General features: G+C 42.3%; 1 protein-coding gene across 1 annotated transcript in view; it reads left to right on the top strand.

Annotated features, from left to right (window-relative positions):
* CREB3L2 (cAMP responsive element binding protein 3 like 2) overlaps positions 1–17630 on the top strand; it is a 111087-nt gene that overhangs the window by 65107 nt on the left and 28350 nt on the right. The window contains exon 2 of the mRNA XM_080664066.1: positions 2756–2972. Coding sequence (XP_080520192.1) covers positions 2756–2972 — 217 coding nt within the window. The remainder of the gene's footprint in view (positions 1–2755; positions 2973–17630) is intronic.

Raw genomic sequence — 17630 nt, 5'->3', positions numbered from 1 at the left:
AGGGGAGTGGGGAGTGGAGGTGAGGCCGACCTTCAGTGGTTCAGAAATTGAAGTGAGCATTAGAATCACTGGTAGTGGTGCCTTAATATAGATGCCTTTGGCCAACTAAGTACAAATCTCTGAAGGCGGGTCACAGGATTGGTACTTTTAAAAAATTACCCTTTGTGTTCAAGAATGTTTATTATAGTATCATATAGAATAATAAAATCTTTACATACTCCTCAAGAAGAAATGGGTAGATACAATGGAATACAATTCAGAGGTTCAAATGAATGAAATAGAACTACATGTATAAACATGAATAAATCTAAAAAAAAAAACGTTTTTGGAGAGAATAAAGTTGCAGAAGGATGTGTGAAATACGCTACTACTTATTAAAGTTTAAAAAGTTCCTATGTGCACAATGGAAACATACACATGCAGTAAAAGTGTGGATGGGAATGATAAACACCAAGTTTAGGGGAGTAGTTAACTTTGAGAGGGAAGAAGAGGATTGAGTGGGAGTTTTATAGTCCTTTCATGTTTTATTTCTTTAAAAAAAGAGTGAAGAAAAAAAGATTGCAGCAGCAAACATAAAAAAATAAGATTTTTTTCCCCAAAGGAATGAATACCTGGTTATTTGTGGTACTATTCTCTATAATTTTTCCAATGTTTAAAATATTTCATTATAAAATGACTAAAAACTGTTCTGGTAATTGTGATGCAGACAGTTGGGATCTGGGAATTCTTGCCTTTGATGTTCTGAAAGGTCTTTAGGACTTCAGTTTTAATTTTTAAAATATTTTTATTGAGGGTTTTTTTTTTTTTTTTTTTTTTTTTATTAGAGAAGGGAGAGGGAAAGAGAGAGAGAAATATTGATATGAGAGAGAAACATCAATCGGTTGCCTCCCGTACAAACCTGACCAGGGATTGAACCCACAACCTAAGTATGGTCCCTGACTGGGAATCGAACCAGTGACCTTTCGGTGCATGGGACAATGCTCAACCAACTGAGCCAGACCAGCCAGAGCAGGACCTTTCAGTTTTAAATGTGTTTGTACGCAGAGAATTCTCTCCCTACCATGCTGTCCTGTTCTCATAGATGACTGATGCTGATTAGGATGCGCCCAAGCCCTGTGACAGTCTTGCATTCTGTCCTGATGGGATGCAGCCATTTCTCATGTCTATGGTGTTGGTGAAACCCACCAATCTAACTCTGCTTTAGGGATCCAGCCTACAAGGGCCTCCTCTGTGTTGTCTGCTTTTCTCCTTTATTACAGGAGAGATTCTGTCCTAATCTTAGCGCTCTCACCTTAGAGCCACCTCCTACATCCGTTCCCCAAGCTATATTCCTTTTCAGAACACCTTCACTGACACTCCAGTTCAGTGGTAGGACTTATCCATGTGAATCCCAAGAGTTTTCATTGCTCACCCCAAATAGCACCATTTGCAATCAGTTCTCTTATTGCTGTATCTGCTTTGGTAACTTCTTTTCTATACCAGAAAACGCCCCAAAGTTTAATCAATAAGGATGACATGTTAGTCTGTCCTCTGGATACATTAATAAGGAAGAAGTGGCTCTAACAGCTATTGTCAGAATGGACTTTTAAATTGGATTAACTCATTATTATTTTTAATATACTCTATAGCAGTGGTTCTAAACCAAGAATGACACCCCTCCCCGATCCGGGACATTTGGCAGTGCCTGGAGACATTTTTCATTTCAAAACTAGGGGGTGCTATTGGCATTGAGTGGGTAGAGGCCAGGGAAGCTGCTAAACCTCCTATAATCCACAGAACAACCCCACTCCCATAATAAAGAATTATCCAGTCCAAAATGCCAGTGGTGCCAAGGTTATAGGATCCTGCTCTTACAGATCCTCCTGCCACAAGCATCCCCGTCAGTGAGGGAGAGTGGATGGGGCTGCAGCTTCTTCAGAGCGAGACAGTGGAACAAGGGATGTAGAGATCTCTGTGCATATATGTATGGATTATTCCGGTATCATCTTCATGGTATGGTGGGGGCTAGGGAGTTGGTGGTGTTGGAAATGGGGAATAAAAATAAATTAAGGAAAAACTGTAGAGGAACAAAGCCCAGGTGGTGGGGAGAAGAGAGGGGGGCTGCCTGTGATGCCTTTGAACTGGCACTTTGCTATATACATAACAGGATAGCTATTTTGAAATCTTCCCAATGCAGATCGTGGTAGGGAGTTACAGTGATGGCCCCTGTGAGTCATGCTGACACTCTCTTGCAGTGTGACTTTGTCATTCCTTCATTGAGAGGTGGAATCTATTTTCCTACCCTCTGAATGCGGGCTAGCCGTGTCACTCGCCTTTACCAAAAGAATGTAGGGGGAGGGATGATGTGTGACTTCTGAGGTCATTCAGTTTGTCTTGCTCCCTCCTGGAACATTTCTATCACCATGTGAGCAATTCCAGTCTGAGAAAGCCTCTTTGAGCAAAAAGCCCAGGTGTCCACTGTCCTGGCCCAGCCCAGCCCCCAGCCAACCTTCTAGTTCACTATGGTTCTATCACAGAACCCAGAAGAAATCAGCTCACCCACCCAGTCGACTCACCAAGTGGTGAGAAATAATAAACTGTGGCTTTTTAAGCCACTGAACTTTGGGGTAGTATGCTGTGCAGCCATAGATAACTGGACATTGTATCTCAGTGACTTCGATTAAAGCTCTGGATGATATATTTGCTTTCGAATTCGTGTGTAAATATCAGATCATGGTACAGAGAAACTGAATTCTTCCTCCTGTGTTTCTTGCAGCACTTCTCAGAACTTCTGGATGAGTTTTCCCAGAACGTCTTGGGTCAGCTGCTGAACGACCCTTTCCTCTCAGAGAAGAGTGTGTCGATGGAGGTGGAGCCATCCCCAACATCCCCAGCACCTCTCATCCAGGCAGAGCACAGCTATTCTCTGAGTGAGGAGCCGCGGGCCCAGTCACCGTTCACCCATGTTACCAACAGTGACAGCTTCAATGATGGTAAACTCAGAGCAGGGGCCTTGGCACCTTTGACTCAGAGCAACTTGAGGGTGTGGAGTGTGGGTTATAGTACTGCCAGCACCCGCGGTAGCCACATCTTACTCTGTGTGCAGCTTTGTGCTTGGGCTGTGGGGAAATGCAGAGAGACACAGGGCGCATTTCTCTACCCCAGCCTGTGTACTCTGGGAACGGGCTATAACTGAATGATAGTAATTGCTTTCTGTGATCCTGTGGATTGGGCAGCAATGCATCCTTTTACAAACCAGGATGGCCTATCTTGTTGATAATTCCATGAATTCCATTGTTTCAAGAGTCCAAGGCCTTTTTTTTTTATTGTCTAAAGTTTTACATATGTCTCCTTTTTCCCTGCTTGACCGCTCCCCTCACCCCCCAGCCATTCCCACCCCGGGCAAGCCCCCACTGCCACAGTGTCTGTGTCCATTGGTTATGCTAATATGCATGCATACAAGTCCTTTGGTTGCTCTCTAACTCCTGCTCCCCTGCCATTTGTCTCTGGATCTATTCTTGTTCATCAAATTATGTTGATCATTATATCCCACATATGAGTGAGATCATGTGATATTTATCTTTCTCCGACTGGCTTATTTCACTTAGCATAATGCTCCATGTCATTTTTTTATGAGAGTTTTTATGACTACTCTTCTCCATAGAAGCTTCTTGGGCATCCTCTTTGTCCACCTCCAGCATGTTCTTTTGAGCCCCATGTATATGAGATCTTGGTGATCATTCTTAGACTTCCTTGATGGTGACCCTTTCATGTCCATCATCAATACCATTGGGATGGTATTTGTTGAAGGCCTATTTTTCTGGTCTCATAGATAGTAAGACCATTACTCATTGGTACATGTCTTACCTTCCAGACTCTCTAAGGTATATATACCTTTTCTATATTTTGTTTTCTCAGACGTATAACCAGCTATTTCAATACCTTGAGTAAGTTTTAAAAACTGTATTCTCTAATCCTAGTTCAGCATATACCCTCTTTTCACGGGAGGATGGTGTGGAGGGGAATGCTTACTAACTCCACCACCTCTGGCTTGACCTTGACCTGGGGTTCCTCCCCTCCTTATACCACTGAACATATGGCGGAATCTTTGGAAAGTGACTCCCTACAGAACAAGTTCCCCCATGCTCCCCTTTGGTTAAAGGCAAATACCTGTATCTACTTCTTCAAATAGAGGGTTACCTTTGTGGTGAAATCCTTCCTCCAGGAGGGGTTCCGAGATCTACCACTGGCCTCTGGAAGAACCGACTCTGGGGCAGTAAAACGTGATTTCTTGGGATAGAGAATGCTGTAGGTTTTTTCTTTTTCATCTCAGATACGTTCTTCCTTTGACTAGAGGTGTACTGATCAGCAGTCTAGGAAATTTGACTTTATATCCTCAGGGATGGGAATGCCCCAAATCTGTGAGTGGATTCTTTCTTGACTGGACCCTGCTGGAACCTTGACTATGTGCTCAGATTTTTCCTGAAAAGAGGTTAGGTGCATGATGACTTAATCCTTCTCTGTAGTTGTACACTTTCAGGAGAATGGGGTGAGGGGAAGTCTCTTGCGAGGTGGGGGAGGAAGAAATAGAACTAAAATAATTTGAAATGTGGAGTTGTGGTGAAGGTAAAATGAGCTGATGTATTTAAAGAACTTAGGACAATGCCCACTACATAGCTTTTCAGTTAATTAATAATTTCCTTCCTTCTCTCCTCTTTCTTCTGTTGTAGATTTGCTATAATTGTTCTTTCTTCTTTTTCCTTCTTTTCCTCCTGCTTCTGCTTCTTTTGCTTCTCCTCTTTTTCCTCCCTTTCTCCTGCTCTCTCTCTTCCTCCTCCCTCAATTCTTATTAAATCACTTTCAGGAGTGACCTGAATTCAGACTCAGGAATGTGGTCTCTGTTGTGACTGAATACTCCTCATGCTTTTGCTTCTTTTACTTCTCCTCTTCCCCGCTCACCCTCCCTCCCCCCACCCCCCTTTCTCCTGCTCTCTCTCTTCCTCCTCCCTCAATTCTTATTAAATCACTTTCAGGAGTGACCTGAATTCAGACTCAGGAATGTGGTTGGTCTCTGTTGTGACTGAATACTCCTCGTTTGTATCACTACATGGAGGAGAATTATAGGAGTCAACCTTCTCCTGAGTTTCAGTTTAGATAAATTCATGCAATGCTTGCCTTCATTTTATTATTTTAAGAATGAACTTTAACATTAGATGAAAGGTACGAATGTCCTTTAGATTTGTTCCCATCCTGAGGTTCTGTGTGGGTGTGGTTTCATTTGTACCTGCCTTTGCTCATGGTTTCTCCCCATACTTGCTTTTCTGCTTTGCCTGTTATTTCTACAATTTTTTTGATGCCTCTGTTTCAAGCCCTACTTCCTTTGTGGAAGTCATTTCCATGACCTCTTGTATTAGTTATTTATTGCTGTGTAATAAACCTCCCAAAATTAATGGCTGAAAACAGTAATTATCATTTATTACCTCTCATGATTTCTGTGGATTTTAGAATTCAGGAGTGGCTCACTTAGGTGGTTCTCATTCAGGATCACCCATGAGTTTGAAACTAGATGTTGGCCAAGGCTACAGAGCCATCTGAAGAGTTCTCCAGGTTTAGAAGGTCTACTTCCAAGGAGGCTCACTCACATAGCTGGCAGTTTGATGCTGGCGAATTGGTTCCTCTCCCTGGGCTTCTTGAGAGTCATCACAGCATGACAGCTGGCTTCCCAAAGAATGAGGGATGCACCGGTAGTATAGTGGGGAGCACAGCTACCTTCCAAAGAGTGAGGAATCTGAGACCAAGGCTGGAGCTGAGATACCTTTTCTGACCTAGCCCTGGAAATTTTCTGTCAGCTCCATAGGGCAGTCCTGATTCATTGTGGCAGGAGGCCACACAGGATGTGAATGCCGGAAGGATAGGAAACCTAGGGGATATCTCAGAAGCTGACTACCACACTTCACGCAGTGATGTCTGTAAAGTGACTTCTTCTGGGTCTGAACTCCTTTAGCACATATTATCTGTGCCTTGCAGTGTAGCTTTTCATCCATCTAGTGGTTCTGGACTTGTTAAGGGCAAAGGTATGCAAGACTGGAAGCAGGGCCCTAACCTTTGGTGATGGCCTCAGAGGAGACACCTGCTCTGCTCTCTTATGCCCTGCTTGCCCCCTGACTGTGCAGACCCATGGGGCTACATGTATTTGATTAGGTGCAGTGTCTTCAGTAGGATCAGTGCCAGGTAGAGGTAGGTGTTTTATTAATGCTTTATGATTCATTTTTAAATTTCATTCCAAAGCTATTTATTGAGTATCTATCTTGTGCTTAACCTGCCAGGGACTTTTCTAAGCATTAGTGAGTAAAGGAGTAAATATAATTTATAAAGATCTCTGCTCCATAAAACTTACATTCTATGATGTGAGGTGAGGAATAGAAAATAAGAAAAATTAAAAGTAAAACATACAGTATATTAGATGATAATCAGTGATATACAGAAAAATAATTTGGAAAAAGGGATAGGTAGTTCCTGTGTTGGGGTGTATATGTCTTAGTCCATTCAAGCTGCTATAACAAAATACCACAGCCTGGGTGCCTATAAATAATAGACATTTATTTCTCACTGTTCTGGAGGCTGGAGGTCTGAGATCAGGGTTTCAGGAAGGTCGGGTGAGGGCCCTCTTCTGGTTGCAGACTTCAAATTCTATTCTCACTTGGCAGAAGGAGCTACGGAGCTCCGTGGGTCTCTTTCTTAAGGCACTAATTTCATTATGACCCTCAAGACCTAAGCAGATCCCAAAGGCCCCACTTCCTGCTACCATCACCTTGGTGGTTATGATTTCAATATACTAATTTTGAGGGACACAAACATTCAAATGATAGCAGGGGTGTGTTGAAAATTTAAATAGGATAATTGGGGAAGGTCTTTCTTTGAAGGTAACATTTGAGCAAAGATCAGCAGGAGATACAGGAAAGAACTAAATGTGTAGCTCAAGGAAAGGCCTCCAGGCAGAGGAAACAGCAAGTACAATACTTATATTGTATTCAGATAATTAACATCTGTGTAATTAGCCATTCTGCAGCCCTTGCCATTCTGGAATATGCAGATTAGAGATGACCTAATCGATCTAACAAACTAACTGTTCCCTTCAAGTCTACATGCTTGTTGAACACCTACTGTGTGTCAGGTACCAACCTAGATTCTTATGGGATGCAACAGTAACATTTAGATCTTCCCTGTGTGTAGCTCAGAGCCTCATGGAAATGCCAGGTACCCACATACTTGATCAGACAGATGTGAATAATATCCCAGGAGGAAATGAAGCTGTGAAAATTGAGAGAGACCACATTGAAGGTCACAGGAAAAGTTGCCTAAATGAGGCAGAATTTATCTGGGCCTTGAAGTGTTGAGTAAAGTTAAAACCCTGGCGATGGTAAAAGATCCCTGGTGAAATGAATGAAAATAAGCAGATTTCCAAAAGTTCAGGGTCCCTTTCTCTTCCATGATAACACTATTGTTGTTGTTGTTGTTGTTATTCTGTGGCTATATCACAAGCTTTTTTGCAGTGAAGGGTTTGGAGAATATAATTTAGAAATTTTTTATTTTTCAGTTACAGTTGATACACAATATTATATGGGTTTCAGGTGGACTATCTCTTTGTTTTTAAATTCTAATCAATATAAATGCAAGGTAATGGAACTCTGGGCGCCACCTTTGCGAACGGCTCAGTGTGTGGAGAAATAATCAGTCCATCTTTTCCAGGAAGCCTGTTTAATCATTAGGCCAAAGCACACATCCTTCAGTTCCACCAATCGGCCCCTTGCTCTATTTATAGATCCAGTGTTGCAATAGGTTGTGCTAGTACTTTGCTGAGAACAGGTACAGCATGTCAGATATATTTTGTACAGTTTCTGACCCCCATTTCATCTTCATTATTTGCCAGTTTCCCTCTGAGTAAAAACTACCTTCCTGTGCCAGCAAAAGCACTTTTATTAGTAGGAATAACGACCATGGAAAGGAACCATTTGGGTGTGTGAGTCAGGCAGTGGGCATAAATGGATGGGGAACTTGCTCAAGACAGCTTTATTTAGGTCTTAGCTTCAGTTGTTTTTCTGCGTTTTGTGGATGGCCAAATTTTTGGGAACCGAATTATTTTATTCATTTGAACCCCATTCTGCATCCCCCTTAAGGGAGGATCAGTCCTCAAGGATCCCTCTCGATCCAAGTGCTCTGTTGGGCAGATCACTTACCTGTTGGAGGAGGAGGATGGTTCCTTAGGCAACACTTAAAAACTGCTGTTCCCACTAAGTTCACATTCTTCACCTCTTGCACTGGGAAAACAGCTTAAGCAAAACTAGGAGTTCTTGTTGCTAGTGATGATAGTGCGTATTTCATCACAACTAGGAAAGCCTGTGAAACAGATCATCTTGTCCAATTTTATTTAGATTAAAGGCAATCTATATATATAAAAGCCTAATATGCAAAGTGTCCCCTCAGGAGTTCCACCAACCGGGAGTTCGAGCACTCGCTATGACGTGCGCTGACCACCAAGGGGTGGTGCGGAACGAAGGAAGGCCCCAGCTGGCAGCTGGCAGCGGCTAGGACCCTACCCGTGCACGAATTTCATGCACTGGGCCTCTACTTCTTTTATAATTGCTTCTAAGCCTGAAGCAAAGTGATAAGATAAAGTTTGAGTAGTGACTCTCTCCAAGTTGATTAGAATTTTTCTCTTTCTTTTTCTCCCTCTTCCTCTCCTTTCCCCTCTGTCTTTCTCTCTCCCACTCTAACCATTCTTTCTTTCCTTTCTTCATTCATTGTTCTTTCTCTGCTAACTCTCCCTTCTTCCTCTCCCTCCCTCCTTGAACCCTAAGCCAATTATACAGGGCATTATATATATGAGATGTTCATACCCTACTATCTCATCATGGACACCAGATGGATTGTAGACCCCTAAAATAGTATACAAAATTTTGGGCAATCAACATGGGTCAGTTTTTCTGTTGAGAACATATTATAACTTTTTTTTTTTTTTTAGATCTCAAAAAAGTCTGTGAACAAACAAACAAAAAAAGCTGGGAAACACTGGTCTAAGATTACATAGGAGTCATCTGTCTTCAGAGCTAAATTTGTAGACTTTTCTGAAACACTCGAGCTAAAGAACTTCATGTGGTTCAGCAACCACAGGAGCCAGTCCTAGGAATGTGGGCTCGGCCTTCAAAAGTACCAGAAAGACACCCTACATCCAGCCCAATCCTTTCTCCCCGTGATTATGGCTGTTAACCAGATGCTAGGCAGGGTTTTCTGTTTGGGGAAAAAGGAAGTTATAAAGAGATAAGCAGAAACATCCAAGTAAAATGTAAAATGTCTGTGGCTATTTCTATGCTTTGATTGAGGAATACAAGCTTATATTTGAATGACCAAGTCTTACGTCTCACCATGAGTTACTCTATCTTACTCATGTTTCTTTGTGATTAAATAGGGAGGCTAGGTATTCATTTGCTTTGCTCCTTAATTGCAGTCTTCTTTCTAAGGAGAAAACTTAGTAGTGCTGGACTAAGGCTGTTTGGAGAGAACTAGACATGGTCCCTATCCTCCCAGATGATACAAGAACAAAGTTAGAAAAAATATAAAATATCAATATAAAATATAACATGTACTAATACAGAAGTGGTCTAGTACAGTATTTGTACCATGCACAAGTAACTTTATTTGAGGTGGGATAAGGGACTGTAACTGTGGCTGTTTCAGGTCTAGAGTGGTAGGATCAGGGACATAAATAATCACTATCTTCCTTCTGATTAAGCTAGTCAGGTTTCTAGCAGGGGCTATGGGTGGCGGGGTAGGCTGGCTTAGTATAGATAAACTAAATTTATGGAGCTATTTTCACATGTGGTAATGAAAACAGACTACTGTGCGCTACAGCTGAGCAATGCTGCTGGTATGAGGTAGCCTGGGGGAAATGGGACCGCCTGCTGGAGGCAGTGAGTGACTCAACGTTGGTTGGGAAACAAGGCCTTAGGAAAGTGGGATGAAGGTTTTGGGAGACTAGAAAACAATGTCTCCTGGCTGATGATGGCAGAGCAGGGGAAGTGTACATGGCTGTAGTAATGCCAGGGAAAATGGGAAGGTGTATAGCATGCGTGACAAAGAAAACAGTGGGTTTTTCAAATGTTTAAATGAAACCCAGGGCAGAATTTGCACACAATAGAGTATGCTGAGGATGGGGTAGAGGTGAGTCATAATGACATAGGTTTCCAGTCTGCAGTGTTGGAGATGCTTGATGTTGAAATGTCCCAAGGAAGTGGGACCCAAGGGACAGTCACAGAGGAGTGATGAAGAGCTTTATCTTCATCGTGTTTAGTTTGAGCCACTGACAAGAGCATTAGTCTGAGCCATCTTAGTTGGAGGGGGTAGATTCGGCATGGGGTGGTGGGGTGGCGGGGAGGAGGACTGTCGGAGGGGGCGGGGGAGAAAGATGTGCAAGTCCTTTGCTTACAGAGAGTACTGGTTCCTCTGACAGGGATGGCTGAAGAAAGAACCTGTTGGGTTAAACAGCCCAAGCTTGTGATATATGGTTTTTGGTTATCCATCACCATTTTGGCATTGCCTTTTATTTTCATTTTCCAACAGGTAAAAAGGATAATAATGCTTCTCCTTTTTTTAAAAAAAAAAATGAAATGACTTCTTTGTCTGCCTATCCATTGCAATGCTAGACTAGTATAAGAAAGCAATGTTTTCATCTGTCTAGCAATTAAAATTACTTTGGAAATTCATGAGTGAGAATCATAACTTCAGGAAAAAATGTTTATTGCTAAATAAATCTTTTGAAGTCAATCCTCTGTCCCACAGATATTTAATTTATACTCTAACCACCGTATCCTGCAGGAGGACCGGAGGTGCTAAAAGCAGAGCATGGTCAGAATATAGCAGTTCATCTCTAGAGTTAAATTGCCTGGATTTGAATCTGGGCTCTGCCTCTTATGAATGGTGGGATCTTGGGCAAGTTGCTTAACTCTTGTGCCTTGCTTTTCTAATCTTTAAAATGGGAATAATAACACTTACCTCATACTGTTGTAGAGATTAATAGTTAATAACATGTATTAACTAAGCATTTAGAAGAGTGACTGGCAATTAGTAAGCACTAAATAAATATTAGATATGTTTTGTTATGCTGCAGAATATTAGTAATTTGTTTATTGTGCCATGAGAGGAAAAAGGTTCACAATTGCTGGTCTAATACATGGAAACATTTAGAATGGGCTGGGCATAGTGAGCACTCAGAATGTTTTAGCTAATATTGGTTTATCTTAACCTGGAGTTTTTCACCTTGTGGAGATTAGATTAGAAATCTATATAAAATAAGGTTAGCAGCATCGAAAGAACCAATATTTCACCTTTTGTAGTGGCTAATTATGGGCTCAAGATAACATTAGTGGAAGAATAATCACTCTTGGTTACAGTTGTATTTAACCATTGACATCTCCCTGAAAAGCAATATACTAGAGTGGCCACGAGCACAGGCTGTACATGTGGTTTGCCTTAGTGTGAATCCAGGGCTGCCATGTACCAGCTGCATAACTTTGGGTGAGTTATTTAATCTTTTCGTTGTCTGTAAAGTGGGGGTAATAGTAGCACCTGCTTTACACCGTTACTCTTAGGATCAAATGAATTAAAATATGTAAAGCACTCAGAACAATATTTAGCACCTAGTAAATACTCACAGTTAAGTGTTTACTATTTTTACCCTGTCCTGCCACTCACGGCTGAAGGTTATTTCAGTGTTAAATCACCCAAGGAGGGGACTACGGGCAGATGGGCCTCTAACTTCCATTTGAACGTGTTTCATATGATTCCGACACATTCCACTGAATTCTTGCCCTCTTCCAGCCTCTAGAACCCAGCCTTACCATTTTTCCTTGAAGAGATTTTTACATAAAAAACTGATCAACATTTGCTAACTCCTTTGAAAAATTTCGAAGAGCAAACATTTATCAAATGCTGAGGGACTTAAATGAGACATATTTGTTTAATTTATAAAAAGTTTCTTTTCACTTTACACATGTTATGTAAATAGCAAATGGATATATATGTGTGTATATCTTATAAGTGGTACTTATCACATGTGATTTCTCTTTTTTAGAATGCACACACACTATACGTATACACATATGTATATGTGTGCACATGTATATACACGTATCCTAATATATAAAAACCCAGGGTCCGTAATGTCCAAAATGACTGAAGGCTCGACCAACTGGAAGTCAGTCCTACAGTCAGTGTTGGGTTGCCATGGCAACCCAACACTGACTACCGCTGCTGTGGCCACGGAGACCCAGCACTGACTGCTGAGGGGGCTGCGGATCAGGCCCGGAGAGAGGCCTGGGGAGAGAGAGGCAGGGTCTGATTTGCAGCCTCTGTGGCAGCTGTTGATCTTTCTCTCCGGACTTCACCAGCAGCCCCGCCTCTGTTTCTCTCCGGGCCTCTGCTGGGGCTGCTGATCAGCCCTGCCTCTCTGATGAGGCCCGGAGATAGGCCCAGAGATGCTGACTGGCATAGAAACCAACCAATCAGAACCAAATCTGGGTGAACTGCAAGGAGCCAATGGCTGCCTAGGAGACAGAGGTTTTGACACTCTCTGGCATGGAAACTGACCAATCAAAACCAAATCTGAGTGAAGTGCAAGGAGCCAATGGCTGCCTAGGAGGTGGAGCTTTTGACACTGACTGGCATAGAAACCAACCAATCAGAACCTAATCTAGGCAGAACCTAAGGTGGGGGCTGACGAGGGGTTTTAAGGGCAACAGCTGTTTGGTGTAAGGTATAAGAAAGCGGTTCAATTTTTTAATGACCAGTTTGGCAGTATAGTGCATATGGCTGGCTATCAGTCCAAATATAGGGATTATGTATTTTTGTCTGCCAAGAGCCTGTCCTCCTGCTGAAAAAGCGCCCCCCCCCCATTTAAGCAATCCCATTCTATATCATCTATGTATACTAGTAAAAGGGTAATATGCTAATTAGACTGGGTCGACCTGCCATCTTCTGGACCCTTCTGACTTCCTTCCAGACAAAGCCATGGTGGTGGGGACCAAGGCAGAGAGGGCAGTTGGGGGCGAGATCAGGCCGGCAGGGGAGGGCAGTTAGGGGCAATCAGGCTGGTAGGGGAGGGCAGTTGGGGGTGAGATCAGGCTGGCAGGGGAGGGCAGTTAGGGGCAATCAGGCCGGTAGGCAGAGGCAGTTAGGGGTGATCAGGCAGGCAGGCAGAGGGGATAGGGGTGATCAGGCAGGCAGGCAGAGGGGTTAGGGGTGATCAGGCAGGCAGGAAGGTGAGTGGTTAGGAGCCAGTGGTCCCAGATTGCGAGAGGGATGTCTGACTGCCCCCCAAGGGGTCCCTAATTGGAGAGGCTGCAGGCTGGGCTGATGGACACCCCCCCACACCTGTGCATGAATTTTGTGCACTGGGCCACTAGTATACACATAATAACATACATATATAGTATAAAATTTATACATACACCATGTGCTCCTAATTTAGAGTTGCATCTTTTTTTCCCCTCTTCTTATTTATGCAGAACAAATGGAAATGATTGAGGACTTGCATTTTGGTGTTGCCTCCACATTGGCTTAGATTTCACATCTTCTTCAGCCCCTCTACTCACCCTGCTGTATGAATGCCTCTGGCGTCCAGCCCCTTGGCTCACGCTGCTCCATTTTGTCCTTGGTTGTGGAGGACTTGCTCATCATCATGTGACAGTGGCTTGTTTTTATTTTCTTGCTGATAGCTGAGTGGTGATGCTGAGGAAATGTGCCGGCTGAGCCTGACCTCTGACAGGAAGCTGTTTAAATGAAATCAGATGACAGGCAGGGGTTCTTCTTACTCCCCACTGTGTGCACTACTGACCTTATTGGGTGATATTCTCCTTCTGCAATGAAACTTAAAAGGCGTGTAAACACAATTTAGAAGAAAATTTTTAACTCAATATCTGAGCTTCAAGCTTTAGAAATTAGAGGGTGTAGTATATGTGTTGACACTTGCTTTTGTAGTTTAGCCAATAACCCAAACGTCTAAGGATAAGTCCAGTTCTAAGCCATGGTGGTCTTGCTGATCTTTTTTGCCAAAAAATAAAAAATATGAAAATAAGGTCGGGTGGAATATTATAATACATGTTCTACTCATTCGCTTTTACTCTATCCTTTGTTAACCTCATACCTCATAGGTTACATTTGTCATGTTGTTTTCCTGATTTGATATTTATTTCCACTGAAGGACAGAGTACAAGCCAACACCCAGTAGTTCAGAATGAAAGCCCTTTTCTCCAATTCCAACTGCCACTGGAATGCTGAGGGATTTAGATGAGGCATACTTACTTAATTAACAAAAAGTTTGTTCTCACCAGGTTTCTTACTGGCTGATTTTCTTCTCATTTGTTCTGTGACATAATGGGTAGGCCTAATGAGTCAGTCGAAAAATATGAATTGATATGGTTCACAATTAATGGTTTAGAGGAATTATTATGGAAATGAGGTATAATTATTTGGTTGCAATAGGTTCTGATGTAATGACTTAATTTCTTGTATATATTTAATTATATTGTATCAGCTAGCTATGTTACTTCATAATAAAAAATGCAAAACGTACTAGCTTTAACAATAATCATTTATTATTATAGCTCATATGTCTGAGCCTTGGCTGGAGGCTGGCTGATTTGGTGGTGGTGAGGGGCAGCTGAATGATTTTGCTGGATGTACTCACATGTCTAACGCCAGCTGAGAGTTGGCTGATTTTAGCCAGGCTTATTTGGGGGTAACTCTCTTTTGTGTGTCTGTCATCCTCCTGGGATCAATAGATTGTTTTGACACATCCTTCTCATATGATGGCAAAAGTACAAGTGTGTAACTCCAGCTGTGCAAATGCATTTGTTGTTATTATTATTATTATTATTTTGTTAATCCTTATCTGAGGATATTTTTTTCCATTGATTTTTTGAGTGGGATAAAGGGAGGGAAGGAGAGCAACTGAGAGAGAGAGAGGGAAACCATCAATGTGAGAGAGACACATCAATTGGTTGCCTTCTGCACATGCCCCTACTGGGGCCAGGGATCGAACTTGCAACCCAGGTATAGGCTGTTGACCAGGAATGACTCTATTGTGCGTGGGCTGACACTCTATCCACTGAGACACACTGGCCAGGGCTGTAAACGCATTGTAAGGCTCCACTTGTGTTAGGAAGCTAATATCCCATTGGCCAAATCAAATTGCATGGCCAGTCCCAAGATGGGTGTTAGTCCACAGTAGGAGGGTACTACAAAATACATGGCAAAGGACAGGGATAGCTGGAGGATTGAAGAACTGGAGCCACTATTGCAATTTATTACATATATATTAAGGTACTCATTGTCTCTTGTTAATTCAAAAGATGCTGAATGGACCTTGAGCCACTGGGGCTTCTATCTAATAATTACCATCCGAAGGCATAAAATAGTACAGGAAGAAGCAGGCCATCCCCTTGTGTGAACATCCACATACAATGTATTCTCAGTATAGGCAATTTAGAAATAGCATAAAATTTAAAGACAAAAATGTCTCATGTGTTCTGAATTATTCTCCAGAGATATGCTTTCGGCATATTTCCTTTAGTTTTTTTTTTTCCTATTATTTTCTTCATTAATAGTATACAAATTAATATCCAGGTTTGTTTCTTAATATTTTATCATAAATCTTTGCCATGTTATTAAAAAGGTTTGATGTATGTAATGCTATTGGATATATAAATATTCCATTGTATGGGTGTGCCATAATTCATTAACCTTGCCCTTGCTCTTTACTGTTTTGGTCATTTTCAGTGTTTTGTGATTAAAAATAATGCTGTCATGAGCCTATTTGTGCACAAATATTTGTCTGCATGTTTAGCTGTTTCCTTAATGGCAAGAATACTGGTTGGGTGTGCAGAGATCTGGGTCCCGCATAATTTGCACTGTGTTTGCATGTCAGTTTCCTCACGATATATTTGCACTTGATGGTCATAAACTTCTAACTCAAAAAGTATCTTTCAAGTAGAGGCCTAAATTACTCTCTCAGAGTGGAGGCATGAAGGCAGTGCCAGTTGTTTGTCCCCAAAAAAGCTCAGGGGAGGAGGGGCAGCTTCCTCTGCTTCTCCCTGGAGAGAGTTCAGTTGTGTTTGAGGAAGTTTTGTTTTTTAGTTCAAGTATCATAATTTGTCCTTCAGTCTCCGTCTCTGATAGAGCAATGACTTTATATAGATAAATTTCTTTTAAAACAGGGGTACAAGACACTGAACATTGAGAATGTAAACTATCTTGACTGGTTTTATGAATGTGTGCACTTTGAGAATGGCTTAGTGAGGTTGGAGGAACCAATTTCATTACCTGTCTTCATTTTGTCGTAACTTTGTATTTGCTTTTTGTGTTTATTTTTGCCTTTTCTCATGTTTGCCTTGTGACTTAAGTTTCATCACAGTTATCATAACTTCATGGCCAGGGGATCTGGCCTTGCCATGCAATTTCCTGGTAATTGCATGGGGCCTTTTTCTCAGAGATGTCACCTGACCCTTAATTTTAATATACACTGAGGCTATATATTTCATTATACTGTCTCTTTCAGCTAAATATTGCTCAGTGTGGACAGAGGAGACATCCACATGCTGAATGGAGAAAGTGTGATCTCTGCTCTCTCCTGTCTCTCCCCCTCTTCCCCACATCTGTCTTCACTGTCTCTTTCCTGCAGGTGACAGCTCCTTCCTAAGCTCCTTTTGGGAGAGGCGTTGGAGTCTGCTCTTGGCTCCTCATGCAGCTGCTTCTCTGAGCTGAGCTGGGCGCCCATCTGGCCAGCAGAAATCTGTGTCAAGTACAGTGTGGTCTCCCTCCGCAGGCAGCCATCAAAGGCCCTTTGTTCCCTCCCCTCCCCCTCTGCCAGGATGTGGCACTCACCCCAGAAAGATGGAAATTCCCCCATCACTCCACCACACTCAGCAGCATTCTAGAGCTAGCCCTGAAGGCAAAACATCTTCTTGCCCTCTTCATTTTACTTCAGGAACTAAATTGGGGCTGGGATAATTAAGTCAATTATAATTTGGCTGTAGGGGGCAGATCATTTTCCTTTGTGAATGGGAATCTCACTCTTCTCTGTGTTGGAAGGAAGTTGCTTATGAAATACCATTTCATAATTGTAAACTTTAGTTTTTAGCTTCAGTGCCCGCTCTTCCCACCCCTGGCAGTAGTGGGTGATTTCCTTGTGCTTTTTCATGAGAAAACTTGAGTCCAGTTCTTGAGTGTAAAATCATTTCATAATGTGAGCCCTGAACAGTCATGGCTCACCAAGCATGTTGTGTGAGTGTATAAATACTTCATGAAGCCAGGGAGCATATCTCTGCTTTATTTTCTCCTCATTTTAGTAAAGCTGGGATTAGGTAAGGAATGCTGATTCTGGAGAATCCCTCACTTGTTTTTTCTTGTTCTGCGCCTGTTTGCAATCTCCTTGTCTTTCCTTTCCTGCTCTCCCAGGGCTGTGCTGAGGCGGTAGGTCTGAAACACGGTGCTGTCGGGGTCCTCGGAAAGTGTGGGTTAAGTGGTAGAGGAGCTTCTGTCTGCTCTGTCGTGTTGCTTTGTTGTTACCTCCAGGCCTTGTCATGATCATGAAAGCAGTA

Source organism: Plecotus auritus (assembly GCF_963455305.1).
Source record: "Plecotus auritus genome assembly, chromosome: 4".
In the NCBI taxonomy this organism is placed as follows: Eukaryota; Metazoa; Chordata; class Mammalia; order Chiroptera; family Vespertilionidae; genus Plecotus; species Plecotus auritus.
This window is presented reverse-complemented; position numbering and strand designations above follow the sequence as displayed.